Below are 27,724 nucleotides of genomic sequence, written 5' to 3'. Positions count from 1 at the left end.
AAGAATGAATTGAGAAAGGACTTCTTTACCCATAGGGTTGTGAATCTATAGAATTCCCTCCCCAGTGAAGTAATTGAGGCTTTCTCATTGAATGCTTTTAAAGCTAAAATAAATAATGTTTTGAACAGTAAAGGAACTAAGTGTTATAGTGAGAGCATGGGTAAGTGGAGCTGAGGCTACAAAAAGATCAACTATGATCTTATTGAATGGCAGAGAGTGGGCTCAAAGGGCCAGATGGCCTATTCCAACTCCTAGTTTTTATGTTTAAATTATACCATGAGATTTTGTTTTGCATGAATGGTTCAGATTGAAAACCTTTGCTAAGAGTCAGCACCTTAACAACACAGTATCCCTCAATACTTAACTGAAAGTGTTAACTTAGTTTGAATAAATCCTTGGAGTGACATTTAAATATGCAAGGCCCATACTTAGGTGAAAGTTACTTGATTGTTCCTCCTTGGAACTTTACTTTTCCCCACTGTCTTATAAACAATAAATAAATAATTTGATAATTTACTTGTTCAGTTTGTTTGCTTCTAATGAATTACAGGATACAGATATTTAAAATAGTTTAATGATAGAATAGGTAGAAAGGAGCTGACAGTTTTTAGTGGTTGAGGACCTTAGAACATGAGGACTCTAGCATTTAAGTAAATTTGAAATTTCAAATAGGGAAGAGATCGCTGTTTATGCAGTGTTGTGAGGCTGCAAAATTTGGAGTCAGTATTTGAGGCATGAACTAGGTTTAGTTTGAGTAAATAAATGATAGTTGGACAAAGGATGAAGGGATATGAAAAAAAAGTATGTATAGTGATTGGGATCATTTGCTGGATCAGAGAGAAAATAGAATACAGACTGGTTGGACCGAAAGGCTGTTTTTACAGTGTAATTTATCATTTCTGTTTTAAAGTTTTGCCCCAATGCTTTGCTCATAAGATTAGATTCAATTCCCTACGGTGTGGAAACAAGTCCATCGGCCCAACTAGTCCACACCGATCCTCCGAAGAGTAACCCACCCAGACCCGTTTCCCTCTGACTAATGCACCTAACTCTGTGGGCAATTTAGCATGACCAATTCACCTAACCAGCATATCTTTGGTCTGTGGGAGGAAACTGGAGCACCCAGAGGAAACCCAGGCAGACACTGGGAGAATGTGCAAACTCCACACAGTCACCAAAGGCTGGAATCGAACCTGGGTCTCTGGCACTGAGAGGCAGCAGTGCTAACCACTGAGCCACCGTGTCGCCCCAATAAGTTCCCTTAGTTTTCACTTCACTTACAGATATAGTTATTTGTAGCAGCAGCTTCTCTTTAAATTCACACAGTTGCCATTGCAGTCTGTTGGCATGCACAGTAGTTTAATCTTTCAGAATACATCATGTACACATTACTGGCAGCAAGTTCTTTTGCACGAGACATGAACTTTTCCCATGATGCAGAGTGTCACATTGTTGATAAAGCCATTTCTGTGTCATGCTTCCTCTGGAGCATGCAGCCTTCTTACATTTTCTTTATTCATTTAGTGGATGTGGGCCAGCATTTATTGCTCATCTCTAGGTGACCTTCATGGTGATGGTGCAGCTACATTAACAGTGATGTTTGTGAGACAGTTCTAAGAGTTTGTCCCTGTGTGATGGTGAAGAAATGGTGTATCGTTCCAAACTAGGATAGTGAGTGGCTTAGAGGGAAATTTGTAGGTGCTGGAGAGAGAAGGGCTTGAAATTTTAAAAAAAGTGCCCTTCTGGCAATGTGTGAAGAGAAACTGAGTCAGTGTTTCGAATCCAAATTACTCCTCTTAAGAACAGATGGCTGGAAAATGATGCTGTTGACAAAAGGATAGGAAGAGTGAGTGGAACAGATAGGGTGTACCCAGAGAAAAGGCAAAGGGAATGTTAATGAGAGAGGAGAGGTTTAGTAGAAAATAGGTCAGTTCTGCTGAGAGTAAACCTATACAAGCAAGTCACCGCAGAGGTCAAAAGGAATATAATCAAAATTGAGGACAGTCACACTCTGAAGTTGTTGAACTCAGTGTTGAATCCTGAAGTATAAAGTATAGGAGAGAAGGATGAAAGATCTTCTATGACCAGAGATGAGGAATTCTTACGATATCACTCTGCAGAATTGGCATAGACTCAATCTGCCAAATAGTTCTTTCTGTGCTGCAATAATTCTGACTTTCACCTGCTAATTTTACCTCCTACCCCAACATTAACATTTGCAAGATGCTGAATTCATTTTACCCTGATAACTTAGCAAATTCTAGGAAAATTCAAATCTAGGTCAAATGTGGCACTTTCCCACAGCAATCTGACTGATGAGGTGTGACTTGAACAACGTACTGGAGAATAACTGGGAATTATGGCACTGTAATCCAACAGGAATCCATTACCATCTGAGAAGGAGCGAAGTGAAAATTGGCAGAGAAAAGAGGTCTTATGGTTTTCTGAAAGAATATGCATGAATTTGTCTAATGTATTTGTGTTTTTATACAGAAAAGACATAATGCTGATAGTGGAGTGAACAAGAAAAAAGCACAAGGTAGGAGCATGATTTGAAATTATTTATTATTTACATGTAAAATAAATAGTCATCCAAATATATGCCATTTTTTTGAAATTGTGCAGAGTTCCTCAGTTTTGACCTATGTTTGCTTTCATATGAAAATAGAGTTATATTTTCTTAAAATAATCCGATCCATCAGTATCCATGTGGGGAGAAACAGAATTTGTTTCAGATTGGCCTTTCATAAGAATCTAGATAGAACCTTCCATCAAGTCACAATCTGATGCAAACACTTTTTTGTTTTCCAATGCTACTGCCCTGCATGTATGTTTCCAACTTTTTGCTATGTTTACTTGAGAATTTCAGGACTGCATTACGATATTTTGTTTATCTTTTCATTGAAGTTACCACCTCTCAATGTCACACTGCTTTACTGACTAAATATAGAGATGCTAGATTTTTATCCAACCTTGTACTGCTTCATTAACAGTGATCTTTGTCAGAACTTGAGGTTGGGCTGAAAATGCTCCACAACTGAGCTGAATACATGGTCTCCTATGGCTTAACATGGGATGACACAATATTAGGCTCAGAAGAAGGTTGAAGGATGATGCAACTACTTATAAAATGCGACAGGAGCTAGATAAATCTAGACGAATTATTTCACTTTTGTCGAGGACAACTGGAGGGTAAATATGTAGGTGCTAACAGCCACAGCAGCAGAATTGTCTTCGACCACAATCTGTAACCTTCTCATCTCACTCTACTTTTAGTGTAAAGCCCAGTGATCCAACCTCTTTCAGTAAAGAGTGCAAGAGGACATATCAGGAGTAGCATCAGGACAAACATAAAAATGTACTGTTAACATAGTGAAGTTATAGCACAAGACTATTTGCATGACAAACAGCCAAAGCAAAATGTGATGGGCCGATATTTGTAAGAATAAATGGATCCAAGTACTGCAGTCCTGCTATCGATGGACAATTAAACAATTAGCACAAATATCTTCATCCTCTACTGGAGAGTCCCACACATCAGTGCAAAATACTAAGTTGAAGTATTTGCAACAACCTTCAGCCAGAATGCCAAGTGAACAATCTGTCTTAGCCTCTTGACATGTCTGCATCAGCGATGATTACCTTCAGCCAATTCAGTTCACTCCATGTGACATCAAGGAGCATCTGAAGACACCGGATATTGCAAAGGCTATGTGCCCTGACAACATTCTGGCAGTACTATTTGTGCTCCAGAACTAGTCACACAATCAGGTAGTCTGTTTTAGTACAGCTACTACATTGGTGTCTGTCTAGCTGCATGGAAAATTGTCCGGGTATGCCCTGCTCATAAAAATGGATCAGAGTAAGTCCTGCCAGTTACTGCCCCATCATCACAGATGAGAGAAAGTAGTGTTGACAGTGCTACCAAGCAGCACATTAATGTCACATAAACTTGCTCAGTTCATTATTCTTTATGGACCAGACCAAACCCCCTCAAAATATATTAAGAGAGCCTTGTCACCAACTTCTCTTATTTTCAATGGCAAGTGTAAGGTGTTGAATTCTGGGTGCAATTCCATTGGTCAAACTACCAGGCTTGAAGCAAAATACACTTTATTCTTACACTGTAGTTAAAATATCTTACCTCTATTGGACATTTTAACAGAATAATAGATTATTAACTACTGAACAGCAACTGTCCCAATGTAATAGCATCCCATAAATACACCCTTGGCAAAGGCAAATTTAGTAAAATTGATGGTCTTACATGCAGTTCTCCAGTCCAAGGAGAAAGAATATCAATAGAAAACTCTGTGTGTGTGTGTGTGTGTGTGTGTGTGTGTGTGTGTGTGTGTGTGTGTGTGTGTGTGTAAAAATGAGAGCTTGACCCCACCCTTTCATGCTGTTTCTGTTGTTCCAACCTTTTAGAGAAAAGACTGGTTGGTTGGCTCAGAGCAGACAGTTCAGCTCCAAGTTTACAATACTTGCTTTCAAAGGAAACATGACAGAATAAATCCTCCTTAAAGGCACATTTTGTAATCATAGAATCATAAAATTTTATTGTACAGAATATATTAAACTAGGGCCACTTGCCTCTTGAATTTTTACATCTGTGATACAAAATGGACCAGATAGCTGAACTCCAAAGGCGAATTGAGAGTCACTACCTGAAAATCAAGGCTGCCTTTGACAGATCTTCTCATGAAGCTACCCTGATGAAATTGGCAATCTGCTGAGTTAGGTGTTGGGTACAGGGTGGGGAAATTGGATATCTCAGCTGTTTGGAGGCATACCTGGCACAAAGAAAGGTGGTTGTGGTTTTTGGAGGCCAGTCATTTCTGTGCCAAGACATTGCTGCTTGATATTCTGAGGGAAGATATTTTTAATCACCCTGTTCAGATGTATTGTGAAACACATCTGGAGCAGCTCAAACTTCAACCATTTAGACCAGAGGTAGGCATGTTACTACTGCACCTCAAGACCCCTAATGTTTATGAGGGTAAATATTCTCTAATCAACCTGCTGAGAGATATTATTAAACACCTTTGAAGCACGTGTAACCTGAACCCCGGTCTCCTGGGATTCTATCACTGCGTTACGAAAGCCCCATGATTTTCTGTGGGTAGTTTCTAGTCATCTTCAATTGCTTCATCAGTGACGTCTCCATTAGGTCAGAAGTGGTGATGTTTGTTTATGGTTGCGCAATGTTCAGTACACCTCTCAAATTCCTCATATACTGAAGTGAGTGCTGGATCTTTTAGTCTTGGACTATTGAGTAACAAATAATTTGTGTGTCGCATGAGTAAATGATAATTTCAAACAATGGTGAATTGGAATTGAGCCATCTCCACTTTATATTCTCTCTTTGTCATAGCCCTTTACTGAACCCTTCAGCGTCCTGGGGGTTACCAATGACCTTAAACTGAACTGGACCATGCCACATAAATGTTATAAGTGCTGTGATTGCAAGTGCAAGTCAGAGTGGGGATTTCTGCAGTGAATTATCTACATCCTAGATCATTAAAGCCTAACATATATATGATTCAAGACAAGTTGAATGGATAGTCTAAATTTGCCACAATAAATGCTGTTGCAACAGCCATCTCCAAGCTCGATATCAGCCAGGACCAAGCAGCCTTCTTGATTAGAAATCTGCCTAGATGAGCAAGTGCTGACAATGTGTTGCTGGAAAAGCGCAGCAGGTCAGTCAGCATCCAAGGAGCAGGCGAATCGACATTTCGGGCATGAGCCCTTCTTCAGGAATGAGGAGGAGGAGCTCTCTTCCTCTGCCTTCCTTGAAGAAGCTCTCTTCCTTTGCCTTCCTTGAAGAAGAGATGGAAATGTGTTGCTGGAGAAGCGCAGCAGGTCAGGCAGCATCTAGGGAACAGGAGAATCGACGTTTCGGGCATTAGCCCTTCTTCCTTGAAGAAGCTCTCTTCCTCCTGCGCTTTTCCAGCAACACATTTTCAGCTCTGATCTCCAGCATCTGCAGTCCTCACTTTCTCCTAGAAGATTTTAACCTACTGCGAATCCTCTTACAAGGATGCCTTCCTTGAAGAAGCTCTCTTCCTACTCCTCATTCCTGAAGAAGGGCTCATGCCTGAAACGTAGATTCTCCTGCTCCTTGGATGCTGCCTGACCTGCGCTTTTCCAGCAACACATTTTTAGCTGTGATCTTCAGCATCCGCAGTCCTCACTTTCTCCTAGATGAGCAAGTGTTAAGGAACAGATTTCCTTGAGAAAAATTGGAAAAAACATTGAGTTACTCCAATGCAAATTAGATAACACCTTTTCTGAAAACAATTAAATAATTTGAAACATGACTTGGTAGGTGTTATGCACCAAAGATTACTTAAAAAGTAGAAGCAGGAGTGGGGCATACATCCCCTTAAGCAATTTTTAGAATTTTGGCTGATCGTTGAGATCGATTCCATTTTCTTGCAGTCTCTTCACATACTGAGATGCCTTGTGTGACCAAAACATCAATCGATCTTGCATGCACTCATTGATTAAGCATTGTAGAATGGGTTGGTAAATTCCCAAGCCGTTTAAGGGAAGAACTTTTCTCAACTCAGTTGGACTCTCTGTTCCACCTACTCCTAGACCTTACAGCTAGGGAAAACGCATTTGAGTGTCAAACACTCCAAGGATTGGTGATAACTTATGGGCCTAAAATTCTGGGGTTTTTCTGATGTTGCCTGGATCTTTTGTCGACTTATGTAGATTAATTACAATGACTAGTCAATAACACCAATATTATTGTAAATCATGTAGTTGTGAACATGGTAGAAGATAAACTATTTTGTTCTTCCTTTATTTGATCAATTTCTATGCATTGTTCCAACTGTGATCACTGGACAGCTATTAATAATGGAAACTTCAAAGATTTTTAATTTTCTTTCCCAAAACCTCTACTGAAGACAATTATATCACTGATACTGCCATCTCCATTAGGATTAACTGACTCAACATTGAATTGTATTTTTTTTCCAAAGATACAGTTCAATATCCTTTGCTATTACGAAAGAAAATAAGCAACTAATGCTGTGAAATTGGCTTCAGACACTTTTTCAAGGCAGTTGTGTATAAAATTTGAATTAATGTGACAAAGTAATAGTCGCTACGATGCATGTCAAAAACCATTGAACTCATGTAATATGCTAGCATTGTTTTAGAAGACAATTGCTCAACTTATAAAGAGCTAGACGTGTATTGATAATGTCATAAAATCAACAAACACATCTGCTTAAATTAAAAATATAAAAAGTGCTTTCAAAGGAGTCTTGTTGAGTTGATCCAGTGTATTTGTAAAGAGTACAATAGCTGTGTGTCAGTGATGAAGGGAGTGGATGTTGAAGGTGGTTGGTATTGTGTCACTTGTGCAGGATAATTTATCCTGGACGGTGTCAAAGCCTCTTAACTGTTTAAACCGCAACTATCTAGGCACATGAAGTTTATTTCCTCTAATTGCCAACTTGTGCCTCGGATATATTGGACAGACACCGGGGAGTCAGGAAATGAATTCATCACGATAGAATTGTCCACCACCTTTACGACTGACTGTGGCAGGACTGCTGTGCTTAGAACTGATCCATTGGTTTTGTTGTGAGATTGCCTGGCTCTGTTTGTCATTTGCTTCTTCTGCTGTTCAGCACACAATTAATCAGGTGTTGTAACTTCGTCAGATTGAGATCTGATTTTTAGCCATCCTTGATCCTGCTTGGTGTTATCTGGCATAATCTCATGCACCCTTCATCAAATCAGGGTTGATTCCTGTCCTAGTAATGGAAGAGAAATGGTAGAGAATATTAGAGATTGTAGTTGAATTCAATTCACCTGTTATTAATAGCCTACAGAACCTCATGGATTAATGTTTTTAGTTTGCTAGCTCTGTTTGAAAGCTGCCCCAATCAGCATTGTGGCTTGCCAAATGACATAGCTGGAGGTATCCTCAGTGTAAAGGCAGGACATCATCTCCATTAGGACTGGTGTGGTCACTGTTCCCTATCCTGTCATGGACAGATGCATCTGGGACAGGTAAATTAATGAGGACAAGGTTTTTCCCTCAAGTTGGTCCCCTCACCACCAGTCTAACAGTTATGTATTTTAGGACTTAACCAATTCAATCAGTATTGGTGTTACCAAGCCACTCTGTCCATTATCAAGAGTACACTTTCACTCTTGCTATTATCAATGCATCCTCTAACTGTTAAACATTGAGACGTCTGGATTCATCAATTGAGTGGGGTTAGGGTGGAGTTGATGGTTGATACCCTACAGAAGGTTTCCTTGACTATTTTGACCTGATGCCATGGGACTTTGTGCAGTCCAGAGTCAATACTTAGGGTGCCAAGGGCAGCTCCATTGCAAATATGTAGAACTGTGCTGTCACCTTTGGTGGGTCTTCTCTGCAATTCAGATGGAGGTACCCAGGGATTGTGATGTGACATCTGGGTCATACATGTAGTCATAGAATCATACCATCATGGCAATGTTGCTTGACTGGTCTGTGGGAGAGCTCTCCAGCTTTGTACAAGTCCCCGGATGTTTGTAAGGAAATCTTTGCAAGGTCAACAGGGCTGTTTTCGGCATCATTGTTTCTGGTGTTTACGTTGATACTGGCTGGTCTGTCTAGCTTCATTCTTCTGTTCAGACATCTCAGTGGGTCTGGAGTCGTATGAAGACTGGACCAGTTAAAGTAGCCTGATTTCCTTTCCTGCAGCAAACCAAATGGGTTTGCATGACAATCGACAATGATTGTATGTCCTTCATTAGACTGGCTTTAATTCTGGATCGCTACTGAATTTAAATTTCACCATGTGTCAGGGTGACACTTAACCACATGTCCCCAGAAAATTAACCTACAAGTTCTGGGTTGCTAGTCCAGTAATATTACCCATAGGACATCACACTTGCCTCTGTCTTCACCTTTAAAGCCTTCGGTGTCTTTTTCTGTCCTGGCTGTCATTCTGAATTTGAACTGAAGTCCTGGTTCCACCTGTGACAGAAGTTATTTGGTGCCAGTACTTTGAGACTTCAGCTGCTACCCACATCAAACAGCATCTGCCACTAGATGGAGGTGTATATAAATTTAAGATACTTGTCATAACTATACTTTTATATTACATTTTTTGGGGATATTTTGATTTATTTTGTTTTAAAGGTAATGTTAATTATCAGTGAAGGCATTTAGGAATGTTCGTTGTTTGAACTGAAAATTTTAACTTGGGTTTCTCAGCACTTAGAAGAAAACAAAGAATTGTTTATTTTATATTTAGTTATTTAATTTTATTTTGAATGGTATTTCAGCTGGTATTGCACAAACATTTCAACCTGTACATTGCTTTTTCAGAGCAAATAGTAACCAAAATGGCTTTAATATTGATTCCTACTGGAGACAATCTTTCACTTATTGTTGTTTCATTTAAAGTCATGACGTTTAGAAATGCAATCACAACTTTAAGGGAGAACTTAGTAAATAAGAATCGTGTGAGGAAATGAGTGTTCACATCGATGAGAGACAAGAATGTATCCTTTGCTGAGGTTAATTTACCATATGACTGTCCCTAGTGGTAAGGAATGCGAACTTTGGAGAAGTAGTTTGAAGCGTTGCTGCAAAGAGCAGAGGAGTTGGCTTGAGGTGGTGTGTTGTGTCGGCGGCACTGGCCCCCTAACCCTTCAGGTTTGCTCAGACATACCGTCCGCCACCACTACCCCACCTCCCCCAACCCCTTTGGCCTAATTATGAGCTGCTCCACTACACATTTTTTAAGAAAATGTACACTTCTTCAGCATTTCCTTTCCTTTACATAATGCAACTCATTCTCAATAACATGAAGAATGACAAATACAGATTCAGTTCCTGTTCTCTCGGCTCCACATCTTAGAGATGTAACTTGTGTTGGATTGATGAATGGAGCAAGAGTGCAAAATCAGAAAAGAAGTGTCATTTATGTCAATGTTTTTTTTTCTGATCCCTAAGGAAAGTGGGATAAGGTTGGGGGGTGGGGGTAAGAAAGAAGAGCAAATGGATCTGATGTTAAGATGAACTTTACTGAAAGATTGTAAAAGCACAAGTCATCTTTTTAATTAAAAAGTTGCAGCTATTCAAATGAAGTATCTTTGTTTTATATGATGGGTTACCTCTTGCATTTGACATTTGTGCTCATCCAAATGATGGAAATTAGTGCTGCAGAATGAAGGTATTTCTGATCCAAGTATTCAGTATTCTTCTTGAGAACCATGAGGCCATGTATTGAACTGTCAAATACAGAGTAAAATTGTTCCTTTGTTCAAGAAGGGCAGCAGGGATAAGCCAGCTAATTTCAGACCAGTTAGCCTGACATCAGTGGTTGTGAAATTATTGGAAAAAATTCTGAGTGACAGGATTAATCACTCTTGGAAAGACAGGAATTAATCAGGGAAAGTCAGCATGGATTGTTGGACATCTGTTGGATGTGCATACTTTGAAAGGTTGACAAGAAATATTGATGAGGTTAGTGCAGTTAATATGGTTTATATGGTCCCACATGGAAGGCTGGTCCAAATTATAAGAGCTCATGGGATCCAAGACAAGTTGGCAAACTGGATCCAAAATTGGATCACGAGGGAAAGGCAAAGAATGATGGTGGAGGGTTTGTTTTTGACTGGAAGCCTGTGACCAGCAGTGTACCACAAGGAACAGTGGTGGGATTGTTGCTGCTTTAATGTATGTTAATGACTTCGATGCAAATGTAGAAGATATCATTAGTACGTTTGCTGAAAAAAACAAAAATAATTGCTGGTGTTGATGATAGTGATGTAGAATATAGAAGCAGGGAAGTATTGTTGAAATTTAAAATGCATTGGTTACATCACATATGGAATACTGTGTGCACTTCTGGTCATGGCAGTATCAGAAGGTGTGATTGCATTGGCCAGGTTGTAGAGGAGATTCACCGCAATGTTGACTCGGATGGGAGTGACTGGTTAGGCTGGTTTTGTTTCCCTTGGAGCAGAGGAGGCTGATGGCGAATTTGATAAAGATATACAAAATTATGAGAAATTTTTCCCACAACAGACATATCTAAAACCATGGGCATAAGTTGTATGTGAGGAATAAGTGGTTTAGAGGGAATCTGAGGAAAATATTTTTCATCCTGGGCATTTTAGAGATATGGAACGCGCTGCCTGAGAGGGTGGTGAAGGCAGGTTCTCTTGCTACATTTAAGAAGCATCTGGATGAGCACTTAAAATGCCATGGCATTGTAGGGTATGGACTGAGTACAAGTAAGCATGTTTAGTGTAGTTTAGTGTTTGTTGATCGGGAGTCACATGGTGGGCTGAAGGGCCTGTTGGCCATGTTGTATGACACAATGAATCTATTACTTTTATTCAATGTGGCTTTGCATTTACCTTGGAAGAACAACAACTGCTCTTTGTCTGTAAATGTACTTCATAATTGTGACAAGTAAACTGAATTAGAAGCAGTTCATGTTGCGATTCCATGTCCTTTAGGAGCAGGCTTATGACTGCTCAAACCTTGATTCACTCAAACGTTGATAGACACCTGTTAATTGAACTGGATAGAAGTAGAAATGCAATTTTCCAGTATTCATTTGTTTTAATGTTTAAGAAAACAAATACATTCACTGATGGGGACAGAACCCAACTTCTACCTGGATGGTCAGAGTTTATTGCTGTCGCACAGCTATTTTTTAAAACAAAATTTCTCTCGAGTTTTGGTTATGTTCTATATTACTAAATTCCAGATAATCAGAGTGAGGATACAGTCATCCAGACATTCTGGGCTGGATTTGAACCAACATCTGACATGACAAGTAGAGTCACCTTCAAAGCGTGCCAACTTTAGAACTAGCAAAGGCTGTAAAAGTCCATCTGGACGCTCCTAGTGTCTAGGAAATAACATCCCATGATGGCAGTAATCTGCCTCTATGCTTTATCCAACTCCTCTCAAATTTCAATGCCTCCCTTAGTACTCATTTTCTACCAGCCTCTGACATTTCTCTAACATTCCACCCTCTTTTTTTTTTCTAGGTTTGCAACAGCACAGTCACAAATTGTATGTTATACATTACTGTTTATTACTTATTGGTGCTGAGCAAATGCTGCAGTGTCAGAGGTTCTGTGTTTCAATTGGTAGGCGGCCCTGCAAGCTCCTGAATGGACATTTTTTAAAAAGCCACAGCATGACTTGAAGAAAAGCAGGGGGATTTTTTTCTCATGTCTGTCCCTCAACCGATATCACAATTTTTTTTAGAAATGATCAACTTGTTGATCTAATTTGTTTGTGTGATTTAATTATCTTTAAATGGTTGCTGCACTTAAATGTGTGCTGTCATCATGATTGCATTTCAAAAACACTTCCATGAATGTGAATTACCCTGGAATGTCTCTGGAGATTAAAGATGCTTTATGGGATGCAAGTTTTTTTTTTAATTCTCCTGTTTTTTATCATTGTAAATGTTTTCTGCATCAAAAGTCACTTCCCAAAATGGAGGTGCCTAATTCCAGCTCTCAATTTAGATGTGTTTCATACACCCTATCATTTTTATTATATGGGAACCAGAACTACACTAATAGGTCTAGGTAGCAATCTATATCGGTTCCTGAGGTTTATACCTGTTCTCCTTTTGCTCAGTCAACTGCTGTTTCAACCCTTCATTGATGGCTTGAAATTGTATTCACCAGTTTTCTGTTCCTTAAGTTGCATTCTGCCAAATTATCACAAATTGTTTACATTGTCAATAATATGCATTGATTAGTACTTCAGTTTATTTCATTCTGTATGATTGTTTTTCATTTATTTGCAGTCTTGCCCCCCAACTTTAATATCAGCTACAAATGTGGACGACTGTGTTTTTTTCCAAATCACTGCTGATTTTGTAAATATCAGTGGTTGCAGCACTGAATTACTGAAGCATCTCATGTATTGTTACCTCTATCAAATGATCCTTTGTTTTATCTGTTTCAGCTGTCTTCTTTGTAATTCAGTTGAGAAGTCCTTTTAGTTTTGCTATGCTTTCGAATATGAAGAATCATTTCCTCTGTGCTTTTGCATCGATATCTCTGCTGAAACAAAATAAAAGCACTCACTGCAGCCTCATTATAAGGTTTAATACCTCCCCTTAGAACTAAATTCATTGATCTTACTGTAAAGGCATTACAGTGTAGAATTCTTTTTTTGTCCCAAAGCATTCCATTCTTAATAGACCTGTATAATTTTAGGGAAGTTTGATTATGTATTTTAGCATTAAAAGTAAAATTATAGAATGATATACTTAACAATATTGTGAGCTTACTGCATATTTAGCTGTTCTACTATAATCTAGGTACAATATTTCACAATGTTGATTGCAACTGGACTCCAATTGATCAAGCACAGTTAAAATTTATAAGTAGAGTAACTTCTTAATTTTTATACCATTTGTTTTTGACTTATTTCAACTTTGGTGAAGAGTCAATGCTTATATTTAATTCTATAACGTATTTTATCCGTAGTGCTGAGAAATCGTGCTTGGGAAATTGTCCACTGGGAAAAGGTATGAAATATTGTTCCATCATAGTCAAATAAATAAAAATTCTATAAAATAAATAGGAATATTAACCTGCTGTGCAATCTGAGTGGATTATTATGCTGTTCAATTCTCTAACAAGTATACAAAATGCATTCTAAGCTGTTGAGTGATGATGTGAGTAATACTCACTGGAGACCTATCAAAATATTCAAAGTGCAGCAGTTGAATGATTTGGTTCAAATATATATCCAGCTTATAGTTATGTTCCTTTGATCAGTTTATGAGAACAGAATAAAGAAAAATCCAAAATCCATTCCTGCTGTCTCCTAGTTTGCCTAACCGAAAAGCATGAAACGAAAATTATACGTGAAGTGAGACGAGGAAAAAAAAGTATTGAAAAATATCTGACTCCCCTTCTATTCCTGGTGTTTCTTGAGAACCTGCAAAGCAGTTTAATTGACATCAGTTAAATTCTGTTTAGCTGATGAAATTACAACTACCTTAGCTAGTTTGATTATGGTAAATGAGAAATAAGTTGAACATGGCCGATGACCAAAGCAGAAAAGAATTTCTGCTGGTTGAAGGTGGGCCATAACTGCAGTTGTGTAATGGTTCTTTTATCATGTACAAATGAATACCACTTCATTTTGTTTGTATTGAGGTGACAACGTTTTTATGTTTTAAAATTTTCCTGAGTCAGTTAGACCCTTAATATTGAACATGATCTACTGTTTTTTTGAGAACATAGACTTAAAGTTGGCCTGATCTTCCAACAGAGAATATGTTCATCTATGTTTATATGTTTTGGGCAAAAAAGAATTGACTTTGTTTCCTAATTTGTCCTCATTCCAGTTCTCCTGAGTAAATTAGAAAGATACCTGAAATAATGTTTAATGAGAGCCGTTGGATTTAAAATTTTATACAGTAAAGCAGGAAAATCTCGGATTCTGATCCTCTTAAATTATAAATGGAAAAGTGCCTTTCCAAAACTACTACACTATGCCTATATATGATCATAACAGGAATTGTCTATTTGCCTACTTATTATAGAGCAATGTGTTTTTGAAAGAATTACATGCTTATGTGGCACCACTGCATAAGTCTCTAGCTTTATATTGGTGCTATTTTTAAGCTCAGCGATGTTTTAAAATCTGTTCTGAGACTGCACATATCACTGCACCAGACTGCAGGCACAATTAAATTTTATTGATATGTCAATGGGAGAGTTCTGAAATATTTTTTGCTGTCTGTGAATTTCTATGATCAAAAAGAATAACTCAGAATAATTCTGAATTTAATGGTTCCAGAAATTATTTGTTTTTCAGGTTCTGGGGTAGGCTTAGTTTTACTTAATTTTCAAAAATATCACAAACCCCTTTCCACATTGAAATGTATAATTATAAAATTGTAGATCAGACAATGGATGGCCAGTATCTTGCAGTCAACGATAAAGTGTGTTTGTCGCTGACTCAAAGAAACCTGCTTGCAAAGATCTAGCACTTTTTATGGCATGACTTTCTCTTTTCCTGACAACCATTTAAGTCTGGCAGCATGTCCTTTTGTGCAGCAACACTGATGTCCACAAGTGAATAAGCAACCAACCTCAGTAGAAAAAATAAATCACTGACAGAAATCCAGGAAATTAAACACATCTAATTCTCTTAAATTTTAATTTGGATGTTGACAAATGTATGACTCTTTCATGGTGGAAGCGAAAGTAAAGGTAAGATAAAAACTTTCAAAAATGTTTTTTAAAAATGGAAATTTAAGTATCAGAGAAATTTGACATTTTGTAAAGGAAAACAAGCTTCTCAGAGCCAGCAAGTATGCTTAGCAGTAATTATGAAGTTAGCATGTCATTAAAACCTAGTGATACCTTGTACAAGTACTTTTCTGCAGGGCCTTTGCAATGAGGTAAACAGTATTAGAATGAAAGTTCTTGTAAATTTGTGATTTGAGGGGAGATAATGATTCAAACAGACTATGCCATACTATGGAAGACAACCTCTAGATTTCCACATTATTCTGTGCATGTGCAAACACTCAAAGTTCGTATCATTTTCAGTTGAATAATGACAGTGTGCGTCATTGCCGTGGCATGATTTGGATCATGGTAATGCATGAAATTTCATTCTTGGGAATTTGATGGGTGTTGAAGGGTGTGATGCTGGAAAAGCATAGCCAGCCAGGCAGCATCCAAGGAGCAGGAGATTCGACATTTCCAGCATGGGTATATATGGTTTCAGTCATATATCAGTGAGAAAAGTATTTAACCTGCATGTGAAGAAGAAGCACATTTCTGTTTTTGGCCAGGGGGTAGTCCATTTGGTGGGCCAGGAGAGTTACGTTTGTGGGATCCCACATTCTTAGATTTGAATTAGCTACATTTAATGTGCATTGTAATATTGTTACTGCTTCACCTTTGAGGGAAAAAAATATGCTTTCTGCCTTGCTGCAGAGGATTTCATGGCACAGTCAATTATAGTATTAACTTACTGAGATAATGTAGCCTGGCTCTGACCCTCAACTCCCAGTCTAGTTAGCTGCTCACTTTCTTCAGTCTATTCAAACATAAATTTATTACACCAAAGACGTGACTGGGCACAGGCTTAAAATGTTGTCGGTAAAGCCAAATTGATTCAAAAGTTTAATATCATGTACCTAAAGAAAATAAAACATTTTTAAATTCAGTAAGCCCTCTTTTACTCAGTTGTTTGCTTTTCTATGATTTCATTTATAGGAATAATCTATTGTTTTTATGCCCAAGCACTGCTTTTGTGAGCTGTCTTTATAATTAACAACAAATGTAATTAATTTCAGACTGATGAACTAAGATTGTAAAAGTCTATTTCGGTGACCATTTAGCACCTTAAGTTAAGAACCCCACCAGAACATTTTTATCAAAACAAATATCTCTGTTCTTATTGGTATTGTGCTCCACAACCAGCTAATTCTCTGGCCAGGCTGTTTCAGTACAGATATACTAACAATCTCCTGAATGGGTGGAAATCTTCAAGATATATGTTGTCTGAAAAGTATTCAAATTCAATTCAGACAACCACTACCTCATCAGCTTATATTTAATAATTTGTAGAATAATTGAAGGTATAGTCAACAGTGCTATCAAAGGTCACTTATTCATGCTTATTGGTGTTCACTTTGGATTACTTGGCTCCAGATCTCATTACGTCCTTGGTCCAGCAAAGACAGAAGTGATTGTTCTCAGTCGTGAGGTGAAAGTGACTATTCTTGACATGAAGGCAAGGTTTGGCAGAAAAAAAGTAACATTAAGGAGTCCTGATAAAACTGAAAACAGTGGCAATTGGGGATTAAAAGCATCTCTATTGGTTGCCACCATATCTTGCAAAAAGTGAATGGTTTTGGTTGTTGGCAGCCAACTATCTCTTCAACAGGACATCAGTACAGAAGTTAGTGTCATAAGCTCAATTATTACTTCATTAAGGTCAGAAATACACTGTTTATTCAGTGTTCAATTCCATTTGCAACTCTTCTTCAGATAATGAAGTGGTCTGTGCTTACACAAGCAATAGCCTACAGAACCTCATGGGTTAATGTTTTTAGCTTGCTAGATCTGTTTGAAAGCTGCCCCAATCAGCATTGTGGCTTGCCACATGACATAGCTGGAGGTATCCTCCTTCATTGGGTCAAAATCTTGGATGTCCCTCCTTAACAGCATTGTGAAAGTACTTCCACCATTTGGGCTGCAATGGTTCAACAACAGGCTCAACATCACCACTTTCATGGATGATTAGAGAGGAACAGTAAATGATCTTGTTACGAAACTCAGACCAGATAAATCAATTTGTTTAAAAAAAAAACCTCTATTGATTTCCCAATATTGTCATATTTGTTTAAGCCTTCCTTCCACAACACTAGTTATCCTCCCATGAGGGCATTAGTCCCAACTTTGTTCAGCATACCTTGAAAAGATAACCTTCTGCCCCAGTATTAATTCCAGTGCCTCATGAACCTGGTTTTCCCTCATGCACATTTCTTCAGCCTAATGTTAACCTAGTGTCCATTGCATGATGACAAGTTTGTTATTGGTACTGTGTTTACTGCAGAATATTTATGGGGTTCTCCTTTTTTTCACTTCATTCCCAAGCTCCTGAACCTCTGATTACCCCCAGACCTCAGCCCCTCTGTTTGCCACGTTAGTGACCTCTTACAGCACAACCTCTGTGCATTTCCTCCTCAAAATGAACTAGTAGATTGGCAGAGAATGCATACCTACTGATTCCTTCTGGATAATTCTTTTGTTTGCATTTCTGGTGTGGACAGGATTGATGTCACCTATAATTAAGTGAAATATATAGTGAATATTCACTATTGATATATAGAAGACTTTCATGATCAAGAGAAAGCAATTATGGGCCAGAAACATCAGCATGGATGAGTTGGATCAAGTGGCCAATTTCTCATGTATATACAGTATAACTTAAATGAAGAAGAAAGCACAATCAAATTTTAGCCTGGACAATTCCATCATTTTAACTGTTTTTAAGGTGATTCATGTGGTATGCATTTTAAAATATTTCAGAACGCCTCTGTTAATATATCCTAGTCCCTAAAATTTATGAATAAAACTTTAGTAGAACCATAATGAGATATTGTTGAACTTAATGAAATCGCATTCAGTTTACTACACCATTCAAAGATACTAGTTTTAACCACTTAATAGTTTCTTTCTTGCAGGTAGAGGTTGGCGATATAGTTAAAATAAATTGCACAGAGTTCATACCTGCTGATACTGTACTACTCTCATCAAGGTAGAGATGCCTGCTGATGCTTGTGTAGAGGATGGCCCCACTCTACCTCCTGCACTGTCCTGGTGCTGCTCCAAGAAAATGGGATCAAAGGCAAAATGGAATGAGAGCAAGCATTTCTCATTTATTGTTTAGAATGTCTCTTCCTAATAATGAATGTCAGGTTTCTGACTTTTGAGTCAGAAAGTACAATTCATATAAATAACTATGTAAAGTGGAAGTTGTACTGTACGATACATAACCACTTTTTAAATTATTTTCACAATTACAATGTCCTCAATAGGTTTAAACTATCATGTATTTTTCTCAGCATTACCAAATCCTGAATTTAACATGACAACACAGTAGTGTTTAATATTAAAACTATGTTTTGTGTGTTAGTTATGAACATCCATGGTATTCCTAGAGACTTTTGATAGGATTGTCCAAGAAATGCTCTAGCTTCTGATGATTCATCAGGCCTTGCCTGGGCTCCACATTTTATCCCTGGTGTCAGAGGGAACAGGCATATTCCGTATGCTGTATGATTCCACTTTCACATCCATAATGGGAACTGAAGTATGGATGCCTGTGGGATGAAATAGATTGTCCGTTAGAAGTTGCAAGGATGTTTTGCAAAACCTTTATAACTCATTAGTTACGCCTTACTATAGCATTTTGTTCAATTCTAGGCAAATCACTTGAGAATCCATCACAAAAGCTTTAGAGAAGGCATAGAAGAATTTTACGAGCATAATATCAGTGATGAGGAACTTAGTTATATTGAGACATGAGAAAATATAAAATTAAGGCTCAACAGAGATTTAATGGGAGTCTTCAGAATTAATAGTTTTAATGTAGTAGTTAAGGAAAGCCAAAGTATTGATCGCCCATGAACACAGATTTTAAGTTCATTTGCTGAAAAATAAAAGGGGACAATTTCTTAATATGTTCTTAAAAAGTTATGCTCTTAAATATTTTCTCAAAAAGAAAGTTGAAGCGGGGTTAATAATTTTCAAAAAGAAATTGGAGAAATATTTGCAAAGGAAGATGTTTTGTGCTAACAAAGAAAGGAGAATAGGCCAAATTGAATCAAAGGTCTGGGACAAGCACAAAATGGCAGAATGGCCTCTTTCTGTGCCATAGGATTGGAAGCAGATTTCAGAAAAGGAGAGGAAAATCTGGTGCAGACTAAGTAAGCCCGCAAAGTGTAAAGTTTTATTATCAGTTCCCAAGCAGAAGGAGCATAAACATTCTTTTGGAAAGTGCAGAATTTCCAGCCAATAGGTGCTGAACTGCTCTAATATTTGCTGAGGTGCTCACCAAATCCTTGCAAGTAATATTTTCGCTCAGTGCACGGTTATAAACATTTACATCACAGAAAGAGTTCATTTGGCCCATTCTGTCTGTGCCAGTCAACAAAGATCTGACTACACTAATTCTATTTTCCAGCTCTTGGCCAAAACCATAGAGCCTGTGGCAATGCAAGTACACGTTAAATATTAATTAAATGTTATGAGAGTTTCTGACTTAACTGTCCTTTCAGGCAATGAGTTCCAGAGACCCCTTTCCAGGTGAAAAACTTTCTCAACTTGCCTGCTAATCTTCTACCATTTCACTTAAATCTATGTCCCCTGATTATTGTCCCCTCTCCCATTAGAAAATGTACGCTCCCATAAGATTACTTCATTTATTTAGTAGCCAGAATTACTCTTGCAGTTTAAAATAGTTTTTAATTGCTTGAAAAGTGTTGCCACGAAATGTCATATTTATATTATTTTGAAATAGTTTTATATTTAAGACTTCTCATTACCATTGGCTTTTTTTTTTCAGGGGATCTGTTTATACAGTCAGCTTAAACGAAATTCAGCATGAATTTTGAAAGTTTTTTTTGAAAAAGCACTACTATTTATAATGAAGAATATGGAACTCAAAAATTGAGTTTTCCCAAAATGCAACTTCGTGTCCATAGTTTTTTGCAGAACCATTTTCTTGGAGACTCTTTCTTTGAAACCTTTTTAGATATTTTGTTTTGCAAAATCCATTTTCTGTTCAAGTCACATAAGACCGATGTTTCCTTCATAAATAAAATCTAAAAAGTCCTAATTTTCTTTCAAAGATTTATACAAAATAAAAATATTATGCATTTTTATTTAGCAGTAAAAGAGCTTCAGTTGTGCACGACACTTGTTCTCAACCGCTATTTTGCCTTAAAATCATAATTTTGTTGCCAATGTGTTGATATTTGTTACCAATATGACATCCAGATATAGATTTTTATAAACAGTAAGTTTGAAATTAATTTCAACACTTTTTCATGTACCATGTGTCCGATTGTGGAATTTGTTTGGCCACTACTATCGAATATTGCCAATTCTTAAAAACCAGAAACTTCAAAAATCACCAGAAGCCATCAAATTAATATGTTTTCTTGACTATCTGGAATTGTAGATAATTTAAGTGTTTTCGCTTGTTTAAATTACTGTCCTAAGTCCATTTTCTATACTTTACAAAACAAATTTGGTGGAATTGATAAGGAGACATTAATTCTTGTAAAATTTAGTTATTTAAAAATGTTCCTATTAAATTCATTGTGTACAGATCCTTCTGCACATGGTACTTTTAAAACAATCCAATTAATTCTTGGATGTTATGGTTGCATCTGACATGAATAAAATGGATTTTGAAAAATTATATAGCAAAGAAATTTTAATTGTTTCTTTTATTTTCTGTATAACCAATCAATTTGCTTTTTGACTTTCTCCCATCACATTTTCCATCATTACCTTATCCCTTCCTATTAATTTTGTCTTTGTGTGTACGTCCTAACCCTCTATCTGCTGGGATTAATATAGGTGGCAGTAGGGGAGATTGTGAAGGTGACCAATGGGGAACATCTCCCAGCTGACCTCGTCATTCTGTCGTCAAGGTCAGATTTGATTTAGGGAACATAATACTGTAGCATTTAAAGCAGCAGTGGGTCCTCAAAAGCAGCCCAAAGTGGCTATTTGTAATTCTATTTCAAATGTATTTCAATTCACATTGTGTATCAGATTCCTGCATAAATTTTGATTACTGACAGAAATGACCTTGTCTGGTGGTGGTGTAAAAAGGGCCAGGGATAGATTTTTAAAAAAAGCAAAGAAATTTTGCTCCTTGTTTCTAATGCAATGTAGCTTTTTCACTAATGAGATGGGGTGAAAGTTTGTCCTTAGACTTCCTCCAATGCTTTTGTCTACAAAATTCTAAAGTGCACAAAGGCAAGCCCTCAGGCTTTCAATGGTTTCTGCTTCTGGAAAGTATCTAATCTCTTTTGCCTCTCTGGGGCAGTACAGTTGAGACTAAGAACTTTTCTTATTGTTTCTGTTCTGTAATTCTGTAGTGTGGTAAATTGCAGTTGCAATAGATAATTATACACCCAAGTAATCTTCACTGCACTAAGATGTCACAATAATCTATTCCTTGATACACAACGGTCAGAACAAAATTTAACATAAATGTATTCTCCAACTTGAATTTTATTAAATATAAATATCAAAATGTCTACAGTTCTTTTTGTCTAAGATTGAAGTTCAGAAATCATCCCTTATTGATAGTGCTTTAATTTTGTTACATCAAAGCTGTATATAGCTATGAACATAGAGCATTACAACACAGTACAGGCCCTCCAGCCCTCTATTTTGCGCCAACCTGTGAAATTAATCTGATGTCTATCTAACCTACACTGTTCCGTTATTACCCATGTATATGTCCAGTACTCATTTAAATGCCCTTAACGTCGGCGAGTCTACTACTGTTTGCAGGCAAGCCGTTCCACGCCCTTACTACTAAGTGAAGAAACTACCCCTAATATCGGTCATAAATCTATCACCCCTCAATTTAAAGATATGTCCCCTTATGTTAGCCTTCACCATCCAAGGAAAAAGGCTCTCACTGTCCACTCTATCTAACCTTCTGATTATCTTATACATCTCGATTAAGTCACCTCTCGACCTTCTTCTCTCCAACAGCCTCAGTTCCCTCCCTCAGCCTTTCCTTGTAAGACCTCCCTTCCATACCAGGCAACATCTTGGTAAATCTCCTCTGAACCCTTTCCAAAGCTTCCACAACCTTCCTATAATGCGGTAACCAGAACTGCACGCAATACTCCAGGTGCGGCCTTACCAGTGTCTTGTATAGCTGAAGCATGACCTTGTGGTTCTGAAACTCAATCCTCCTACCAATAAACACCAACACACCTAATGCCTTCTTAACAGCCCAGGTGGCAACTTTCAGGGATTTATGCGCCTGGACGCACAGATCTCTGTTCATCTATAATGCCAAGAATTTCACAATTAGCCCAGTACTCTTCATTCCTGTTATTTCTTCTGAAGAGAACTACCTCACACTTTTCCGCATTAAACTCCATTTGCCACTTCTCAGCCCAACTCTGCATCTTATCTGTCATTCTGTAAACCACAACATTCTTTGGCATTATCCACAACTCTGCCTACCTTCGTGTCAACTGCAAATTTACTAACCCATCCTTCTACACCCGCATCCAGATCATTTATAAAAATGACAAACAGCAATGCCCCCAAAACAGATCCTGCAGCACACCACTGGTAACTGAGCTCCAGGATGAACATTTCCCGTCAACCACCACCCTCTGTCTTTGAGCTAGCCAATTTCTGGTCCAAACCGCTAAATCACCTTCAGTTCAAAAACTCCATATTTTGTGCAATAGCCTACAGTGTGGAAGCTTTTCAAAAGCCTTACTGAAATCCATATTCACCACATCAATCGCTTTCCCCTTCATCCACCTGTTTGGTCATCACCTCAAAGAACTCAATAAAGTTAGTGAGGTACGACCTACCCTTCACAAAACCATGTTGACTATCCCTAATCAAATTATTCCTTTCCAGATGATTATAAATCCTATCTCTTACAACCTTTTCCAACACTTTCTCGACAACCGAAGTAAGGCTTACTGGCCTATAATTACCAGGGTTGTCCAGACTCCCCTTCTTAAACAAGGGAACAACATTTGCTATCCTACAGTTTTCTGGCACGACTCTTGTTGACAATGATGACATAAAGATCGAAGCCCAAGGCTCTGCAATCTCCTCCCTGGCTTCCCAGAGAATCCGAGGATAAATCCTATCCGGCCCAGTCATCTATTTTCAGATCTTCCAAAATTGCTAAAACCTCCTCTTTGTCAACTTCAATCTCATCTAATCTTGTAGCCTGTATTCTCATATTCTCACTAGATTAGATTCCCTACAGTGTGGAAACCGGCCCTTCGGCCCAACAAGTCCACACCGACCCTCAGAAGAGCAACCCAACCAGACCCATTCCCCTACATTTGTCCCTGACTAATCCACCTAACACTGTGGGCAATTTAGAATGGCCAACTCACCTAACCTGCACATCTTTGGATTGTGGGAGGAAACCGGAGCACCCAGAGGAAACCCAAGCAGACACGGGGAGAATGTGCAAACTCCACACAGGCGGTTGCCCGAGGTGGGAATTGAACCTGGTGCTGTGAGGCAGCAGTGCTAACCACTGAGCCACCGTGCTGCCCTGCATTGCCCTTTTTCCAATGTGAATACTGACAAATGTATTCATTAAGTGCTTCCCCTATTTTCTTAGATTTCACACACAACTTTCCACTGCTACCTCTGATTGGCCCTAATCTTACTTTAGTCATTCTTCTATTGCTGATATACCTATAGAGGGCCATAGGGTTTTCCTTGATTCTATCTGCCAACATTTTCTCATGTTGCCCCCCCCCCCCCCCCGGCTCCTCTTAGCCCTCTCTTTAGATCTTTTCTGGCTAACTTATAACACTCAAGCCCCCTATCTTAGCCTTCACACCTCATCCTTACATAAGCCTCCTTCTTCCTCTTGACATGAGTTTCAACTTCTTTAGTAAACCATGCCTCCTCCTCTCAACTTCTTACCTGCCTGACAGGTACATACTTACCAAGGACCAGCAGTTTCGGTTTCTTGAATGAGCTCAACATTTCAACTATATCCATCCCCTGCAGTTTCCTTCTCTACCTTACCTCCTAAATCTTGCCTAAACGCATCATAATTGCCTTTTCTCCAGTTATACCTCTTTCCCTGCAGTATGTATGTTTATTTATGTTTAATTATTGCTAAATGTACAGGAAATTATGCATTGAGAAGGTAATACATTAACTGATAGTGAAATCATGAAAAAAAATTCTAGAAATGAAATAAATCATGTCAAAATGATTTCTTGCAGAAATCCAGCTGCTACTACTTACCCCTTAAAGCAAAACATCTTAAAAATATTTTAAGGCTGTTTACATCTTGTAATTTAAAGCTGAAGCAAATTTGCTTTTCTAAAAAAAGTTAATTTAATCAATCTTAGCTGTTTTTGGAGATACCCTGTTAAATAATATATTTCCTAGTGGGCTTTATAATCCCACTGGAGGACCCACTGTACTTTTCTGAATGTTCTCTTTTGCATGTTATTGAATCTATAACTTCTCAGTTTCTGTATTATGTGACAAGCTGCATGTTGCTGTGGCAAATATAACTACTACTATACTGCAATTGCACTTCAGGGTGTTGTAACAAACTAATCAGGAAGCTTGCTGCACAGTTCTATTTTTCTGACTTGTATCTGTTAACTGTTGTGTAGCTTCATTGCTGTGTTAACTGATGTGCTTTTATGAAATGTTTTTCTGATTGTTTTATATATACAATTTTGCCTTTTGGATGTTGCTTTCCCTGTCCCACTCCCTTCTGGTTAACAGGTACATAAAATCTTTTCTTGCACATGTATTATATGCATGAGCTATTACCCTTATTGCCGTATGCACAAGTTCCCAAGGCACATCTTTCTGAACAATCAAAGAACTGATCCTTCAATATAATTGGCAGTTTTCATTGGTTTAATGAAATAATGAGTTCTTTCCTCCTCCACCTTAAGTATCCATAGGAGTAGAATCAGCAAGATGTGTTTAAAGGAATAAGTGCAAAACATTATGAAGTATTTTCTTATTTGTGGTGCAAAACTGTTTAAAACATCTTTGGTTCATTCCACCTACTTTTGTATAACCATTAACTAATTTTGTGCATAATTTAATCAATAAAGTTATATGATTTCAATAAATGATCCAATATTCCACAGACACTTTTTACCATGTTCATTTTATTTTTGAATACTTCCTCTTCAAGTTTTTGCAATTTTAAATACATTATACTGCAACAAATTTACTGCAACATTTACAAACAAAGTTATAATGGTTAGCCATGAGTTTGGTGAGAAACTAAAGATGTCTTTTGAATGAAAAATACTGTATTAATATAAGGAATGAAAAACAGCACTTGTTCTGTTGGAGTTCATTTCTGTCAGTAAATAAATGCTTCAAATTTGTACATTTTCTGAAATATTTTAAACTGTTCAAATGTTAATAAACTTGTCATTCTCTTTCATGTCAGTGAACCACAGGCAATGTGCTACATTGAAACTTCCAACTTAGATGGAGAAACAAATCTTAAGATCCGTCAGGTAAGATTTTCGTCTATGTCAGTATTTGAGAAGCATAACTATCCGAACAGTTTCAAATTAAATCAAGTTGTAGGAAAGCCATTTCTTGGTCTCAATTTGGTTTATTTATGAGTAAGTAAAATAACTAAAACTTTGAAAATGTTGAATATAGCTTGAGCATCTGTTGTAAGAGAAAAAGATTTGAAGTCTCATGTTGATGATCTGTTATCAAAACTGGAAAAAATTTGGAGATGGACCAGGTAGAAGCAAGTACAGAAGCAATGAATCTGGAAGGCAACCGTCAGGAAAGATCTGTGATATAGTGGATGGCGGATTGAATATTGAATAATCTTGCAGCCCATTGCCTCCAATTTCTCCATCAGCATTCATGGGTTTGTCTTATCCCACCAGCAGGCCAGACTGGTCTTCTGTGATGACACAGTGGTATACAAGTCAGCTATATGGCCTACTGATTATTACATGGTGCATTCCGTAACCTAAAGAATCATTTTATTCCACATTGAACACCATTGGAAGAGACACTAAGGGTAGCAAAGTTACAGGAAGGACTTTGAATTTCAATGTCCATTGCTAAATGTGATTTGGTACCACCACTATTGAGCCCTTAAAGAATGGACTAGCCACATAAGCATTGAGGCTACAAGATAAGGTAGAGGCCAAGAATTTTGCAACGAGTAATTAACCTCCTGATCCCCAAAGCCTGTCCACCACCTACAAGGCACAAGCCAGGCGTATCATGGAATAATCCTTACTTGCCTGAATGAGTGCAACTCAATAACTCTGAAACATTGACACCATTCAGGACAAAGCATCTGACTACATTAACACCATATCCAGAAACATACATTCCTCTTTGGGAAGTCACATTGAGGTTGTAGGGGTTATTGATGAGGCCTCTTCCGAAATATCATGTCCACTTCTGGTCACCCAGTTGTAGGAAGGATATTATCAAGCTCAGAGGGTTCAGAAGAGATTTACCAGGATGTTGCCGTGAATGGAAGGTAAAGAAAGGCTGGATAGCCCGGGACTTATTTCACTGGAGTGTAAGAAGTTCAGAGGTGACCTGATAGCAATTAATAAAATAATGAGAGATATAGCTAGAGTTAATGGTAGTTATCTTTTCCATAAGATGGGGATTTCAAGACTACGGGGCACACAGTCATAGAGTTGTACAGCACAGAAACAGATCCTTCAGTCCAACTCATCCATGCTGACCAGATATCCTAACCTAATCTACTCCCATTTGCCAGCACTTGGCCCAAATCCCTCTAAACCCTTCCTATATACGCATCCAGGTACCCTTTAAATGTTGTAATTATACCACCCTCCACCACTTCCTTTCGCAGCTCATTCCATGCACGCACCACCCTGTGTGTGTATGGAAAAGTGACAAAGTTGCCGCTTAGGCCCCTTTTAAATCTTTCCCTACTCACCCTAAACCTATGCCCTCTGGTTCTCGACTCCCCCGTCCTGTGGAAAAGACCTTGTCTGTTTAGCCTATTAATGCCCCTCATGATCTTATGAACCTCTAAGGTTACCCCTCAGCCTCCGACGCTCCAGGGAAAGCATCCCCAGTCTATTTAACCTATCCCTATAACGCAAACCCTCCTGGCAACATCCTTGTAAATCTTTCTGAACCCTTTCAAGTTTCGCAACATCCTTCCGATAGGAAGGAGACCAGAATGGCATACAATATTCCAAAAGTGGCCTAACCACTGTCCTATACAGCCGCAACATGACCTCCCAACTCCTGTACTCAATGCTTTGGCCAATAAAGGAAAGCATACTAAACACCTTCTTCACTATCCTATCCACCTGTGACTCAATTTTCAAGGAATTGAAAATTGCACTCCAAGTTCTCTTTGTTCAGCAATACTCCCCATTAAGTGTATAAATCCTGCTAAGATTTGCCTTTC

The 27,724-nt window shown here is 38.1% G+C and overlaps 1 protein-coding gene across 2 annotated transcripts in view; it reads left to right on the top strand.

Annotated features, from left to right (window-relative positions):
- The window catches only part of atp8a1 (ATPase phospholipid transporting 8A1), a 360,724-nt gene that overhangs the window by 82,147 nt on the left and 250,853 nt on the right, over window positions 1-27,724 (top strand). The window contains exons 5-8 of one of the 2 annotated variants that reach the window (XM_043691994.2): window positions 2,494-2,539; window positions 13,501-13,541; window positions 21,139-21,212; window positions 25,739-25,808. In XM_043691994.2, coding sequence (XP_043547929.1) covers window positions 2,494-2,539; window positions 13,501-13,541; window positions 21,139-21,212; window positions 25,739-25,808 — 231 coding nt within the window. Of the gene's footprint in view, window positions 1-2,493; window positions 2,540-13,500; window positions 13,542-18,233; window positions 18,308-21,138; window positions 21,213-25,738; window positions 25,809-27,724 lie in introns of both variants that reach the window. The other variant, XM_043691984.2, reaches the window with a different exon arrangement.

Source organism: Chiloscyllium plagiosum, unplaced genomic scaffold (assembly GCF_037043375.1).
Source record: "Chiloscyllium plagiosum isolate Xiang-an unplaced genomic scaffold, Cpla_swu_hap1 HiC_scaffold_1, whole genome shotgun sequence".
NCBI classification, from domain to species: Eukaryota; Metazoa; Chordata; class Chondrichthyes; order Orectolobiformes; family Hemiscylliidae; genus Chiloscyllium; species Chiloscyllium plagiosum.
This window is presented reverse-complemented; position numbering and strand designations above follow the sequence as displayed.